The sequence below is a fragment of the Thermothelomyces heterothallicus genome (assembly GCF_042370625.1).
Source record: "Thermothelomyces heterothallicus CBS 202.75 unplaced genomic scaffold P884_scaffold_33, whole genome shotgun sequence".
Lineage (NCBI taxonomy): Eukaryota > Fungi > Ascomycota > Sordariomycetes > Sordariales > Chaetomiaceae > Thermothelomyces > Thermothelomyces heterothallicus.
The window spans coordinates 13,306-27,921 of NW_027192594.1; the positions used below are offsets into that span (position 1 = coordinate 13,306).

At 52.8% G+C, this 14,616-nt stretch overlaps 4 protein-coding genes across 4 annotated transcripts; 2 read left to right on the plus strand and 2 right to left on the minus strand.

Moving 5' to 3' along the window:
* Window positions 1–3,994: 3,994 nt before the first annotated feature.
* P884DRAFT_210849 (ketose-bisphosphate aldolase) lies at window positions 3,995–4,861 on the minus strand (the record flags this gene model as incomplete). The annotated part of the gene is made up of 1 exon (XM_069439030.1): window positions 3,995–4,861. The coding sequence occupies one exon, from the start codon at window positions 4,859–4,861 to the stop codon at window positions 3,995–3,997; it is 867 nt and encodes a 288-aa protein (XP_069293966.1).
* Window positions 4,862–5,629: 768 nt separating this feature from the next.
* P884DRAFT_231411 (uncharacterized protein) lies at window positions 5,630–9,042 on the plus strand. Its single transcript, XM_069439821.1, has 3 exons — window positions 5,630–7,083; window positions 7,638–7,709; window positions 7,766–9,042. Exons 1-3 carry the CDS (start codon window positions 5,737–5,739, stop codon window positions 8,723–8,725), a joined length of 2,379 nt encoding a protein of 792 aa, XP_069293967.1. The 5' UTR covers window positions 5,630–5,736; the 3' UTR covers window positions 8,726–9,042.
* Window positions 9,043–9,883: 841 nt separating this feature from the next.
* P884DRAFT_280625 (uncharacterized protein) lies at window positions 9,884–10,939 on the plus strand (the record flags this gene model as incomplete). Its single annotated transcript, XM_069443457.1, has 2 exons — window positions 9,884–9,886; window positions 10,094–10,939. The coding sequence occupies 2 exons, from the start codon at window positions 9,884–9,886 to the stop codon at window positions 10,937–10,939; spliced, it is 849 nt and encodes a 282-aa protein (XP_069293968.1).
* A 985-nt stretch (window positions 10,940–11,924) lies between these two features.
* Window positions 11,925–13,786, minus strand: P884DRAFT_250943 (glycosyltransferase family 32 protein; the record flags this gene model as incomplete). The annotated part of the gene is made up of 3 exons (XM_069440668.1): window positions 11,925–13,032; window positions 13,227–13,487; window positions 13,593–13,786. The coding sequence occupies 3 exons, from the start codon at window positions 13,784–13,786 to the stop codon at window positions 12,303–12,305; spliced, it is 1,185 nt and encodes a 394-aa protein (XP_069293969.1). The 3' UTR covers window positions 11,925–12,302.
* Window positions 13,787–14,616: the final 830 nt, after the last annotated feature.

A 14,616-nucleotide genomic window follows, 5' to 3' on the forward strand; every position in this document is an offset into this window, starting at 1 on the left:
TTATACTATACTACTACTTGCTATTATACTAGCGTTAATAATTTTTAAGCCCCTTAAAGGGCCCTAACCCGTTTCTTAGGTTAGTATTAACCTCTTCGATTGTTTAGCTAATGACGGCTTCGTTAATCGTACTTATTTCCGTAAGCTATTAAGTGCTTATAACTTCCTACCATTAGGTCCATTCTACTTTCCATCGTATACGCTATAGCTTTATCTAAAGCTCCCGAATTCGCGATTTCTTTTCGTCCTCGTAATAAAGATAATCGTTACTCTAGTATAAGTCCTATATGTCTCGTCCTGTTCCGTAGTACCTAGGCCAGGCTTGTCTTAGAACTACTATAATGCCTTCTAGACTCCGGGTTTCGATCTTCTAGAGTAATTCGGCCGCTCTATTTCCTATGTCGTAGACCTATTCTACAGGGTATAAACTTCCGTCCCCGTTTTCCTATCAGGTTAGCTAGTAATTGTTTTCGAATTTATTATAGAAGTGGTATTAGCATTTATATACTATATACTAGAACTAGGGCACTTATATATATACCTTATATCGAGGGTATAGTTATATGGTATTACCTAGAAGATATTAGAATTCTTTTCCAAATCCTTCCTATTATATATAGACTATAGGTACCCTAATACTAAGGTAAGAATATTTCTTCTAGTAGCTTTCCTATATATGTTTGTCTTTTCCGTGGTTCGCGTATATAAACTAGTACTCTAGGTTCTATACGTCATAGCTAAGTTACTAATTGTCAAAGTACTTAGTATAACTATCAAGTCTATCGTATATTACAGGCTATTCCCCTTTGATAGTTTCTATAATATGTCAGAGTTCCCTCATTTTATCCCTTATCTTATCGCTCTACTAGGCGAGCCAAGTCAGGCGTCTATCTCGTTCGCGTAACTCTATATTAAGCCGGAAAACTTTGTTACGATACCATTCGATCTGTTCCTAAAGGAACAAGATATTCGGTCCGGGTTGGTTAACTCCTTAGGTGTCGGTTATCTACAATCTATCCCGCCTCTATATAACTATAAAACCCTATTACCTTAAGACTAGGAGAATCGAAATTGGTAGTGTATACTCCCCTACTATGTCCCATTCGGCAGTACCTATTTCTAGGTTTATAGTAACTAGTTTAGAGTATAGTGTCTGTCTGTCTTTGCTATTATTATCGTGTTCAAGACTATCTATATTACTATCCCTATAGCTTATAGCCGCTACTTTGGTAATATCCTTAGTGGTTTCGTCGATAACTATAGTTTCCTTTCCTAGGACTAGTTTCTAGTCCTTCTTCGGGCTTTGACATTCTTGCTTATAGTGTCCTTTCTTTCTATAGTTATAGTAGGTAGCGTTAGACTTATCTTTAGACATCTTCTTCTTATCCTACTTCTATACTATATCTATATCTATAGCTCTAGGATATATCCTATATAAAGTACTAACGTATACTTGCTTTTTCTTATCATTAGCTTTAACTATAGTTCTATTTATTCGACCTCGTTTCTATTATTCCTATATATAGAGCCGATCGTCAATTCTAATGGCCTATATAATATATTTATCTAGAGTTTCAGGCCGGTCGTACTTATATAGCTTATCTTTAACCTTTTCCTTTAAGCTATTATAGAATAGTTATATCAATGCCTTATCATTAAGCTAAGACTTAAATATATCCTATCTAAACTATATAGTATAGGAGGCTACTAATTTGGTTTATTAGAGATTAGTAAGTCTTTCTTACGTATAAATCTTCTCGTCTTTATCACTAAAAACCTTCTAAAGCTCTTCTTCAAAATGGTCATAGGATCGAAAGACTACCTACGTAAACACGTCTTGATCATCCTCGTCTTCCTTAGTAAGATAGTCATTCTATATAGGTTCGAACTATCTAAGTGCCTTACCCTCTAGTCTTATAGCTATATAGAGGACTTTGGCTTTATTATCTAGAAACTTGTTATCATTAAGCCGGAAGTAGGATCAGAGGTTAGTCAAAAACCCTATAAGGTCTTCCTTAGTCCCTCTATACTTGCTAGGTAGTTCGATCTTAATACAGCTTACTTTAGCAGTCTCGAGCGCCTTAATTTTAGTATAGGCCTCGTTAACTAGTTTCTATAAGTGCTTTTCGCCGTTCTCAAGTTCCTTGATTCGAGCTTAAGTAGCCTTGTCTCTCTAGTCTAACTCCTAGATTTGCTACTAGAGTTAACCAAGCTAGGTAAGCAGCTATTCGGCTATAACGCTAGTAACTATATCGATATCAAGGTCGAAGTTACCTCTATTCTAAACTATAATAAAACAAAGGGAGTAATAGCAACGTATAACGAACCTAACTTAGACTTCTTCTAAAAGGGTTTAGACGAAGGTAAGTGTCACGGGACAAATATACAAGTCGTCTAAGGGATTCGGTAAAGCCAAAGGGTTTATAATAATAAAGTTATCTCTTATAGTAGTACGATACTATTAGGAGTACTATAATTATAAGTTACTATCACTAGTAAACTCTAGAGCCTACTAGAACGAGTGACTAGCTATCTAATATACTTGTCTAGTTCCCTTATTCCTAAGTGTTCCCCCTTAGATTCCGATCGTGTGATCGCTGCTATGATCCTTCGATCATTGTTCGGGTGCTTGCCTTGATCGAAGTGCGATCATTGCGATCACTTTCTGATTGGTCCTTAGGTCTTGTGGTTCCTGATTAGTTCTATATGCCTTGTCAGGTCGCCTTATACGGCCAAATCGTGATACTATCTATTTAAACTTAGTTACCTTTACTATAACCTAACCGGTTACTAGGGCCTATACTCTATACCTATATATATTACTATAGCCTATAATGCTACTAAGGATAACAAGACTAATAAAGACTTTGCTAAACGTTAGTACCTAGCTACTAAGGCTATTAGTAGTATTAAAAAGGACCTTAACCAAGTCAAGGAGGAACTTAAGTAATTAAAGGAGGCTTCTATGGTCATAAATAATAACTATATAGCCACCCTTAACTAGAGGAAGGGAGTAGACGAGAAGATATAGTAGCTAGAAGAAACGATCGCCTAGCTTACCAAGCGTACTATAATAATTACTATACTATAGAAGGCTTCTAGGAGCTAGGAGCCTATAGCTCGCCTACCTCTACCGGCTACTACTAGATATAGTACTCCCCCAAGCTTAATTACTAGGCCGGTAGCGTACCTACCGCTACCTATAGCTACTAGCTAGAAACGCCTATACTCGGACACGCTAGCGTAGGAGAGCCCCTCGTATAAGAGGGCTACTAATATAGTCTACGGTAACTATACCCTGGTTAGGGACGCCTAGGCTAGGGTTAGAATACTTATATAGCCCCCTTAGAAGTATCTATCTATAATATCGGCATTTATTATAAACTTAGGAACTACTAGGAAGAAGGACTAAGGGATAGATAGATTTAATAATAAGGAGGATAAATAGGACACTTACTAAGATTATTACTATAGACAAATAATTAATATATCTACTAAGTTATAATAGGTTATTATATTTTTCTTTTCGAACCCTAGTACCTATTATAATATATAGTTATTAATAGGTTAGATCTAATAGACCTACTAATAGGGATGATAAGCTAGGGGTTATAGATATGTATTTAGATAGTATCCCTAAGTGCCTCTGGCACTTAGAAGAATTAACGTATCTTATCACCACTTCTGCAGACCGTACCAGTTGGTCCAGGAGTGCTGCCCACGGCGCGAATACCGCTGTGGTGTCGTATCTTGCAGCCTGTCCGAGCTATAGTCATTTGCAGCCATCGAGCTGTAGCATGTTCCTTCCTCAATACTTCGCATACCTACCTTAATTATCTAGTCTACCACATCGTGGGTATCTTGGAAAGTGCAGGAAGCATGGTAGGAAAAATAATTATTCATCACAGAAATCAAAAATCGAAATTGTGTTCTTCTTTATTATTTTCATTAATTTTTTTTTTCCCTCTCCCGGCATTTCTCTCCTTACAGCCCATCAAGCCTTCCCAGCGCTCCCAAGCCACACCGCGTAGCGCTCAATGGCCTTCTGCATCGCGTCGGTGCCTGCCTCGATGACGCGGGTCAGCGGCTTCCCCATCATCTCCTCCTGCACGCGCGCATAGTGGTTGTTCATGCCCTTGTTGATGTTGACCTTGGTCACCCCGCCGGCCATGCACTTGCGGAAGATGTCCTCGTCGAATGGGTCAGCGCCGTGCAGCACGAGCCGCACCCGGTCGCCGACGCGTTCGTTGATGGCCCGCAGCCGGTCGTACTCGAGCTGGATCCCGCGCGGGCCGTACTCGCCGTGCACGTTGCCAAACGCCGGCGCGAGCATGTCGATCCCCGTGTTGACGAACTCCTCGGCCTCGTCGGGCGTCGTCAGCAGGCCCTCCAGGTCCGCCGTCTCGGCCACGCCGTCCTCGCCACCCTCGATCCGCCCCGGCTCCGCCTCGGCGGCGATGCCCCGCTCGTGGCAGTACTTGACCAGCTCGGCCGTCAGCCGCAGGTTCTCCTCCTTGTCGTAGTGGCTCATGTCGCACATGATGCTGTCGAACCCGTCCTCGATGTCGGCCGCCCGCCGCACCAGCTCGGGCGTCTGGCAGTGGTCGAGGTGCAGCGACACGGGCACCGACGCCGAGTGGGCCGCCGAGGCGGCCGCCTTGACCAGCGCCTCGCCCGCGTACTCGATCGCCCAGGGAAAGAGCAGGACCATGGCCGGCGACCGGGCAGCCTCGGCAGCCCGGACGGTCGCAATGATGGACTCGATGTTGTAGCAGCACATGGCGGGGACCGCGTAGCCGCCCTCTTTGGCGGCGTTGAGTATCGCCATGGTGCGGTTCTGCGCGAGGGGTGGGCGCGGCATGTTGGCAGCTATCGGCGGGTTTGGCGGTTTCGGCCGGATCTTGTTTGTTTGGTAGGTTGGCAGATGTGGTGCGCAAGAGGGAGTTGAAGATGATGCTGGTTGACTCCGAGATGGTTGGATGGCGATGGGTCAGGTCAACGACCAATGGAAACCAAATTACTGCCTCACTGCGTACTCCCAATGTCAGACGGCCATCTCGTAGTTAAGATTACCCGATTCGCGGCCGACTGCCAGGCCGAGTTAGTACCTCAAACTGCAAAAAGCCTTAAAACGCTTGTGAACCGGTCGGCAGATGTCATCGAGGAGCTCACGAGATTGTACGTACATACTCGGATTCCCCGATCGGGATGTGCCCGCCCCCACTCAGGAGTGCCAAGGAGCTACGGCGGGAACCTGTTGCGCTCGAGTTTAGCCGGAAAACGCGGTTGGCACGGTGGGGTGTGATTAAGCAACGTCATCATTGGCCCCCCTTGCCAATGAGGGGCATCACGAGCTGTCGAGGGGAGTAGAATTCACTGATGTGGGGGGGCGATTGGCATCCTGGTGTTCGAAAGGGGGCCGGCTGGCGGTATCGGCGTGAGTGATGAAGAAGTGAGTTGAGTGTGTCGGGCTCGGCACCTTTGCTTTGCCGAGTGCTGCCCGCCCGCTGGAATCTGTTTTGAATCTGTTTTGAATCATGTATGTTCTCAAGGGCTTGACCACCGAAGACGAGAGGGCATCCCTTTGGTTTTGCTCATCTCGGGGATTCAGGGGCCGAGTCCACCAAACAAACAAACAAAACCAAACAAACAAAACCAAACAAACAAAACCAAACAAACAAAACCAAACAAACCTCTTTCTGCACCCGTATCCGCAACAAGAGGTCTCAATAAGCCATGGCCGAGCCTAAACCTCCCATTGCCTTCATCGGCCTCGGCGCCATGGGCTTCGGCATGGCCACCCACCTGGTCAAGCAGGGCTACCCGGTGACGGGCTTCGACGTCTGGGCGCCCACCCTCGAGCGCTTCGCGGCCGCGGGCGGGCTCACGGCCAGCACGCCCTCGGCTGCCGTCGCCGAGAAGCCCTTCTGCGTCTGCATGGTGGCCACGGCGCAGCAGGCCCAGTCGGTGCTCATCGACGGGCCCGACGCGGCCATCCACGCCCTCCCCAAGGGTGCCGCCCTGCTCCTCTGCTCCACGGTCCCCTGCGACTACGTGCAGTCGCTCGAGCGGCAGCTGCGCAGCCTCGGGCGCGGCGACATCCTCCTTGTGGACAGCCCCGTGTCGGGCGGCGCGGCGCGGGCGGCTGACGGGACCCTGTCCATCATGGCGGGCATGTCGGACGCGGCGCTAGACAAGGCGCGCCCGCTGCTGGCCGAGATGGCGGACCCGGCCAAGCTGTATATCGTGCAGGGCGGCGTCGGCGCCGGGAGCAACATGAAGATGGTGCATCAGGTGCTGGCGGCGTGCCAGATCCTCGCCTCGAGCGAGGCCATGGGGTTCGCGGCGCGGCTGGGCCTGGACCTGGCCCAGACGCAGAAGGCGGTGCTCGGATCGGACGCGTGGAACTGGATGTTTGAGCACCGCACGCCGCGGATGCTGACGCAGTTCCAGCCCATCGCCAGCGCCGTCAACATCATCGTCAAGGACACCAAGATCATTACGGCAGAGGCTAAGAGGAGCGGCTTCAAGGTGCCGATGACGGGGAGGGCGGAGGAGGGTTACCAGCAGGCCGTCGACAAGGGCTACGGGCAGGACGACGATAGCAGCCTGCTGAGGCTGTACACCGAGGCAGGGAGCGGCGAGACCGGAGAGAGTTCGGCAAAGGCGGACGAGGCGGACGAGGCGGACGAGGCGGACGAGGAGAAGCTGGCGTTGGTGCTCGACTTGCTCAGGGGGATCAACCTGTGCGCGGCTGGGGAGTCTCTGGCGTTTGCTAGCTTCGTGGGCTTGGATCTCGACCAGGTGCTCGATCTGTGCGTAAACGCGGCCGGATCAAGCACCATGTTGAAGCAGTACGGTCCTCAGTTCATCACCGCCCTCCGCCAGGGCGTCGACTCCAGGAGCTCAACGGCTGCCGAGGGAGAGCTGAGCCTCGACGCTGTCGCCGAGAGGCTGCAGAGGGTTGTGGAGGAGGCTGAGCGGGTCAAGGTGCCGCTGTTCTTGGGATCGCGGGCGTTGGACGTCGTTCGCGAAGCCCTGAAGTTCGGAACATTGCCGCTACCTGTCAATGCGGTGGTGAATGTTTGGGCTACGCCATCGTCGCAATAGGAGGGACACGTCTGTAATTCGTACGTTTCTGACGCGGATCATCATGTGTAAATTGAACAGGAACGAACAGGAAGAAATGAAAGAAAAAAGGAAGAAAAGGGAAGAAATCAAGGTCGGGATGCTCTCATAACCAGAATACAATCTCTCGGCTATCGCGAGCGATGCCTAATTGTGCACTCTCGTCAAGCTTGCCATGGCCTCTGAATTGCTGACATAACTTGTCGTTCAGTTGATGCCCTTGTCTTTTTGTTGGACCTGCCACCATCCGCTTCTCTTGCGTGGATTTGACCCACAAACCCACAATATATCAATTATAGAAGCCCGCCCCACAGTCGCGTTTCCAACGTTTGCGACGCGTTGTGCCATGCTGACTTCCTTCCCATGTTCTCCTCAAAAGTCGTTGACTTGCGTTTGTAGGTCCCCCCCCCCGCCCAAAAAAAACGCCACGATATTTTCAAGAATTGTCACGTCATCTTTGACAAAATCAAGGCTCCGTTTCTTTTTCTTTTTTTCTCTTGTTGTGTGAGCGAGGGCGGGTCCCAACCGCCAATATGGAGAAGAGCATTCGGCCTCACTTCTTCAAGCACGGGCTCCCAGAGGTACAGGAAGAGAACGTCTGACCTGCGATCATCAGACTCCTAACCTCTTTTGCCAGTCAGACCCAGAAGAGGAAAAGAACTGCCACTGGTGCCAGATCCGCTCCTTTGCTACTCACAAAACCATCCCAATTACAATAGTCAACGACGAAGACGACGAGGTACTGAACCCCAAATTCCGCTTCATCGACCATTCTGTCATTGCCGACGATGTGCCGGTCGCCGAGGACTCCTTTCGGACCGGCTGTGACTGTGCCGACGACGAGGACTGTATGTACAACACGTGCCAGTGCCTCGACGAGATGGCGCCCGACAGCGACGAGGACGAGAACGACGGCTCCGCTACTCGGCCGCGGCGGAAGCGGTTTGCGTACTACTCGAGCGGACCTAAGGCCGGCTTGCTGAGGAGTAGGATCCTCATGAGCCGCGAACCCATCTATGAATGCCACGAAGGATGCAGCTGCTCGCCCAATTGTCCGAATCGGGTCGTGGAGCGAGGCAGGACGGTGCCGCTGCAGATTTTCCGGACCCCGGATCGGGGCTGGGGCGTCAGATGTCCCGTCGACATCAAGGAAGGCCAGTTCGTCGACAAGTACCTAGGCGAGATCATTTCGAGCCGGGAGGCGGACAGGCGGCGGGCCGAAGCGACCGTCTCCCGCCGCAAGGACGTGTACCTCTTCGCGCTCGACAAGTTCTCGGACCCAAACTCGCTCGACCCCTTGCTAGCAGCGCCGCCGCTCGAGGTGGACGGGGAGTGGATGAGCGGCCCTACACGGTTTATCAACCACAGCTGCGATCCGAACATGCGCATCTTTGCGCGCGTCGGCGACCACGCTGACAAGCACATCCACGACCTGGCTCTGTTTGCGATTCGGGATATCCCCGCGGGAGAGGAACTGACATTTGACTATGTCGACGGGTTGGAGGATATGGACAACGATACACACGACCCGTCCAAGATCAAGGACATGACGGTCTGCAAGTGCGGGACCAAGCGGTGCCGAGGCTTCCTGTGGTGAAGCTTGACGAGCATGCACTGATTTGGGTGCCTTTGCCTTGCTCAAAGCGGGCACATTGGTCCTCTGAAACATTTTCACCACTGTATATGACGAAGTCAGCGTGGTTCATTGCGCGACTGACAGTTGTCTGCTCGGATGCCTCGCTTGCAGTCGCTACAGCATGCACTCCCTGATTCCGGGCTTGAAGGAACAGCAAAGGAGAAGGGAGACCACGACGCGTATTGCGATGCCAGAAAAGGGAAAAGCCTGAAAGTAATATATAATGCGACTTTCTAGTATTGCATACTTCCAGACTGTGTGGTTAACATTCAATGTTCTGGGTTTGCCCCGGTGTGGCACCATTGCTGTAAGATATCGGAAAGAATCGCCATCTACACTACAACCCACTCGGCGCTTATATGGGATGAGTGGTAGATCTCCTCCTAACCCAAGATCGGAATCAATTTTGATAAATGCTCAGTGACAGCGGCTCGTCAGTGAGCAGGCCCCTGCCGTGTGTATCCGCAGCAATTTGACTCCGCGTGCCAACTCTCGTATCTGGTGGCTCAACTGCTGCGGCGGCGGCATCGCGGTTTACGCCAAGACCTACTACTACTATAGTCTGTGTAGAATAGGGAACGTTGGCTAGTAGTTAGAACCTGGCAACTGGAAAGTGGAGAAGCTGGGAGTCAGCCTGGGCGGCCAGGCCCACCACAGACCGCGGCCGGTGTGGGGTTTTGCGCACCAGCGTTACGAGCGACACGCATCACCCCCCCCCCCCAAAAAAAGCAACTGCCCTCGGAGTTGCTCATTCCAACTCGTTACCTTCCAGGTTGTTGTTTTGCTTCTTGGTCCGCCTGCTGTCCTCTAACTTTGGGATGGAAGATTACAGCTGAGGAAGGCGACACAGCATCTCCCCGCAGCCTTCCCCATTGCAAAGTCGTCAAATCGCGGGCGAGGTTCGCCAGAGGAACAATCGAAGTTTCGGGGCACAAGACCAGTCGCAGCCGGACGACTACCACACTGCAAACAACGAGAAAGGCGACCGTATCCAGCTTCTTCTAGGAGCCCCGATCTTGCTGCCGTCATGAACTAGTTATTCCGGAGGCTGGATCGAGCGGCCAAGCGGTGCGAAACCGATCACAAAACAAACGACGGAGTCGCGACGGACCGGACACCATGGTACGATTCCTTGGCTCTCTTTTTTTTCCTCCCGTTTTCTGCAAATGCCCGCCAAGCGGCTTCGGTGTCACGATGCTCTGCGGCGAACAATCTTCCGGCGTTCAAAGAGTTCCAACTGCTGCGCTCACTCCCCAATGCCCATCCCTCATCTGTTTTCCGAGTTAGCAACCCCCTCCGCAATCGGCCGTGCGTGCTGATGATGTATAGGGCTGCTGTCTTTCCCGAGACGACAGCGAAAACTCGCCTTACCCAGGCGGCGCTGCCACTGGCTCTGGCCGAGCAATCAACGAGGCTGCCCCAGCCGCCGGGGCGTCCAGCTCGCAAACCGGCGTCGACGAGCCTCTCCCCTCGGGGTCCCGGCACCGGCGCAGGCATTCCCATCAACCACTGGACCAGCACATCAACAAGCCCTTGCGGCGGCACGAATGGACCAGCCATGACCGGCGTTGGACGCCGGCGGCCTTGCGGAGGGAAAGGGCCGAGTTCTTTGACACGCGGGTGACCGGGAGACAAGAGATATGGCAAGCTATCCGTGCGGCGTTGGAGGTTCTGTGGGCTGCCGACGAGGCGGCCCGCACCGGCAGGTATCGCCGGATGAGCGAGGATGGGGGGCCGAGCGAGGAAGACCCGGACGTGGCTCTGGCAACAGCACAGAGCATAATCGATGCGGCCGATATCACGCTGCCCACCGGCGACTTGTACAACGGAGCGTATGACGCGTTTGGCAACTTCTACCAGCTGAATCACCAGGTCGTCTCGGATCCGTCCAACCTGGTATGGAGTCCTGACTCGGCCGAGGAAGATGATGTCGACGACGGCAAAGCCGATCTGACAGCCGACGAAGAGACGGAGCGTGAGTGTGGCGACGACGAGGCTGAGCGGCGGCGCGAGGAGAAGGGCAAGGCCGTCGTGGACATCCGGAATCAGATCACGGTTCGGGCAAGGCTCAGCGACGGGTCTCGGGACGTCTGCGTCGCGGTGGACAAAGGGGACTCCGTCCGGCGTGTCGCCAGGGCTGTCGCAGAGAAGGCAAAGGTGAGCAGGGCATGGTGACAGAGAGCGAGAGCTGTGCGTTGCTGACAGTGGACCGACCAAAAGCTCGATTTCACCAAGAAAATACGCATCGCATACATGGGCAAGATTCTCCACGAGAATTCTTCCCTGGTGGATCAGGGCTGGAAGCAAGGACATGTCGTCAATGCCTTGGTGTTCGATCGTTAGAACCGCTGGTTGCCTTGGTTGAAGGATGAGCCTCGCCGGCCATCCCTGACATCGGAACACACTACTTGTCTTCGCATCGACGACCCGGTTACCGCCGATTCGAACGGACTGCACACCCTTCTCGTCTGTAGGCCCCACGAGCAGGCGCGGCCGAGGGACTTCGCGACCGAGAAACCTTGGCCACTACTCGGCCACCCCATCCGACTAATGAACTCCTCGGCGAGGACACACATGAGCCCATGTTGCAGGAACACAGAAACGAACACCCCTGTCGGCGCACTACCACAGCCATCAGAGCCCGTCGTGCATCAAGGCTGCACCGTGGCTATCGACAGCAACGCGCCGGCGAGGCTGACGAACAGGTTCTCTCCGATACCCGCTCGGCCTGGTTGTTTGCAAGCGTGGTCATATTATAACATCCGTCACCGCATAACCGCAGCACGCTCCAAGGGGAGAGAGAGACCCTTCACTATTATTTCGAGCACCTGGCCGGTATGATGATATCGATCATGCTCTTCGCAGGTTGCCGAGCTTCTGCATTTCCAACAGCTCCCTTGACATACCCCTCTCACCACCGTAATCTGCTGTTTACGACACATACCCATCTTGTTGGCATTGTATTTGCGTTGTGCGTCTTGTTTTCTGTGGTCCTGTGGTGAAGAGGCGGATTCCCACAGTTTCAACCGTCTAAATTCGTCGCGTGGGCCGAAGAGGTCCGCTAAAAGTTCGGTGAGGGTGGAATATTTTTTTCTTCTTTTTTCTTTCTTTCTTTCTTTTTTTTTTTTTTTTTTTTTTTACCGTTTCTCTAATCTCATCTGGGACTTCATGATGGCACCATGGTTGAGGTCGGTTGGTTGATTCACGGAGGCGGTCTTGCTCAGGCGTACAACGATTGGAAATACCCCATGTTTTTTTTGAAATTTTGATATGCCTTCAATTTTTGCATGACAATATTCAACACGTTTTGTCAAGCCAAACCAAGACGATCCTTTCAGAGATGACTCACTCAGCCTTGCTGCTGCTACTGCTCTCGTTCATCCCCATATGGCCGATTCATAATCGATTCCCGTTCCCAACTCCGAACCGAGAAAACGAAGCTCTAGATGTCAATAATACAGGCGGAGTCTGTCTAAATCATCATGCCAATCCAGCCGCTCATGTGCACCCAAAAATCACGTTTGAAAGGTGGTCCTATTCAGGCCATCCACCAGTCTTGGCTGCGCCGCTTCTTCTTCCTCTTGTCGCCCCGCCACGAGCCGCTGAAGAGGTGCCTGACCAGGGCATCGGGCGGGATGGTGCCGTCGTTGGTGCTCTCGGAGTGGGGCTGGCCCATGCCGAAGCCGTCGATGGGCAGTACGACGACGTCGCCGTAGAGGCGGGGCGCGTCCATGTAGGAGAGGTTCCTGATGTCGGTGAGGGAGCTGTCGAACTCCTGCAGCTGGGCCCAGACGACGTCGGTCCAGGCGGCCGGGCCGGTCGAGTTCATGACCTCGAAGCTGCCGAGCTTCTTGAGCTCGGAAAAGGGCATGCCGTGCTCGAGCTCGAGCCGGTGCAGCGAGGAGAGGACGCGCTCGATCATCTTGTCGAAGACGGGGTGGCCGGGCGCGGCGGCGATGGTCCACTGGCAGAACTGGACCCAGTGCGAGATGTCGACCCAGGCGGGGCCGTCGCGCCGGTCGAACTCGATGCCCACCACCACGGCCGCCTTGTTGCGGAACTGGGGCGGGATCCACTCGTCGATGGGCCGCAGCGCGACCGTGTCCGTGTCGGTGTAGACGCCCCCCTCGGCCGAGAGCAGCAGGTACCGCAGCAGGTCCGACTTCATGCCCACGTTGGGCATGTGCAGGTACGCATCGAGAATGCGGGCGTCGTGCCCGAAGTGCTTGCGCACAAACTGCTCGCCGCCCTTGTGGCCCACGAGCGTGCTGTGAGGGAGAGTTAGTTAAATCATCTTTTTTTTTGTTCTTCTTTCCATCCTTCCATCCTTTCTTCCTTTCTTTTTTTTTTCATTCCCTTTTGTATGACAAAACCTCCCAAGAGGTTGTTTGCCGCAGACCGTGGGGTTGATCCGTTTGTCGGGGGTAGACTGAGGGTGAGAGGGAGAGATGGTTTTGCCTACTATTGATAGTCCGGGTTCATGGCCAGCCAAGAGGGTGTTTCAGACAGAACGTTGGGATCGGCGATGAAATCCTCCTTGGACTTGACGTCGGTTTTGGGCAGCATGATCTGCCAGATCTTGGGGGGAATCCCGGGCGGCACCTTGACCGCCTCGGTCTCGGTCGGCTGATGCGCATTGTCGCCGGACTTTGTGCTGGGTTCCTGTGTGGCCGTCGGGGCGATCTGGGGTCCCGAGTCCGTCTGTGTCGAGGTGGTGATGGTGCTTGCGGGGGCGGGGTCCGGGGCCATCTGGTCCCCGTTCTCGCCGTCAGCGCCCTGAGCAACATTTCCGGCGCCTGTGTGGTCGCCGGCATGAGCGGGCGGCAACGGGGCCTTCGGTCGTGGCACGTACGAAGTCAGGTCCAAGCCGGTAGCGAAGCTGCCGTAGATGAAGGTGAGGGCGGCGAACAGCACGAGGGCGATGGCGATGACGCCGTAGAACCTTTGCCGGCGACGGGTAACATGGTGCAGCAGCTGCGCCGGCAACGAGGGACTTGCTACCTCATTCGGACGTTGGGACATGATGAGGGCGTACCGCAGTACAACAAGCGACCAACCTGTCCGCGATGGTGACGCGGCGGCTCGACTTGTGAGGTGGGCATGTGGAGTGAGTTAAAGGAAGGGGGGGTACACTACGCTACTTGAATACAGAGTACGGATAGAAAAGTGCCAAACAAGCTTCCGCCGAGTGGGCAGGTGGGCCCGGATACGAACTTCAGCCCAGATCAGCTCCTGTGATTGCATCGCAACGCTGCCCTCGTCAGGAATGCTGGGAATCGGCCCACTGCGATGGGACTAAGGCGCCAAGTCCTTGCGTAAGCTGACTTCAAAAGTGGGATTAGGCCGCTGCAAGCGGACCAGGGGTCTTTGTCTTCTCGGGTACGGAGTACGTAGGACCCCGTTCCCACCAACGCTAAGAATGCCAAACTGCCAATTAGCACTGCGCGCTAGTCAGATCAATGTCTCAGCCGGGTTCTTCTCTCAAACAATCAGGGTCGCCTTCAGCTCTTCTCGAGATCGTCCACACAAACCACAAACATCCACAGTAGCGTGTAGGAGGTATTCTGCTTTTTGCCCCTCCTCATTTACCGCACGAGTCCCAGTGAGAAGCTCGAATACCCAATAGTGTATGCACGGTACTTGTCGCCTCTAACCGACTTGCACTTTTTCCGATTTTCCGGGACGTGTTCCCCGGAGGTGGCCTTGTCCATGCCTCCGTAATTGCCAGATACGGATCAGCCCTTCCCGACTCGCTTTGCTTCTCGGAGCCAATGGCCGTTCAGGCGGCGCACCGAGAGGCCTGTGTGACATGCGAGCCATTCCACTGCGTTACGGGGCACAAATCCTTCCAT

What these genes read in the sequence shown, in the direction of transcription:
- P884DRAFT_231411 (XM_069439821.1), top strand. Translation starts at nt 5,737, where the DNA reads ATGGCCGAGCCTAAACCTCCCATTGCCTTCATCGGCCTCGGCGCCATG. An exon ending in CTGTCAATGCGGTGGTGAAT is followed by an intron (nt 7,084 to 7,637) that starts GTTTGGGCTACG and finishes TTGTTGTGTGAG; the next exon opens with CGAGGGCGGGTCCCAACCGC. An exon ending in TCAAGCACGGGCTCCCAGAG is followed by an intron (nt 7,710 to 7,765) that starts GTACAGGAAGAG and finishes CTCTTTTGCCAG; the next exon opens with TCAGACCCAGAAGAGGAAAA.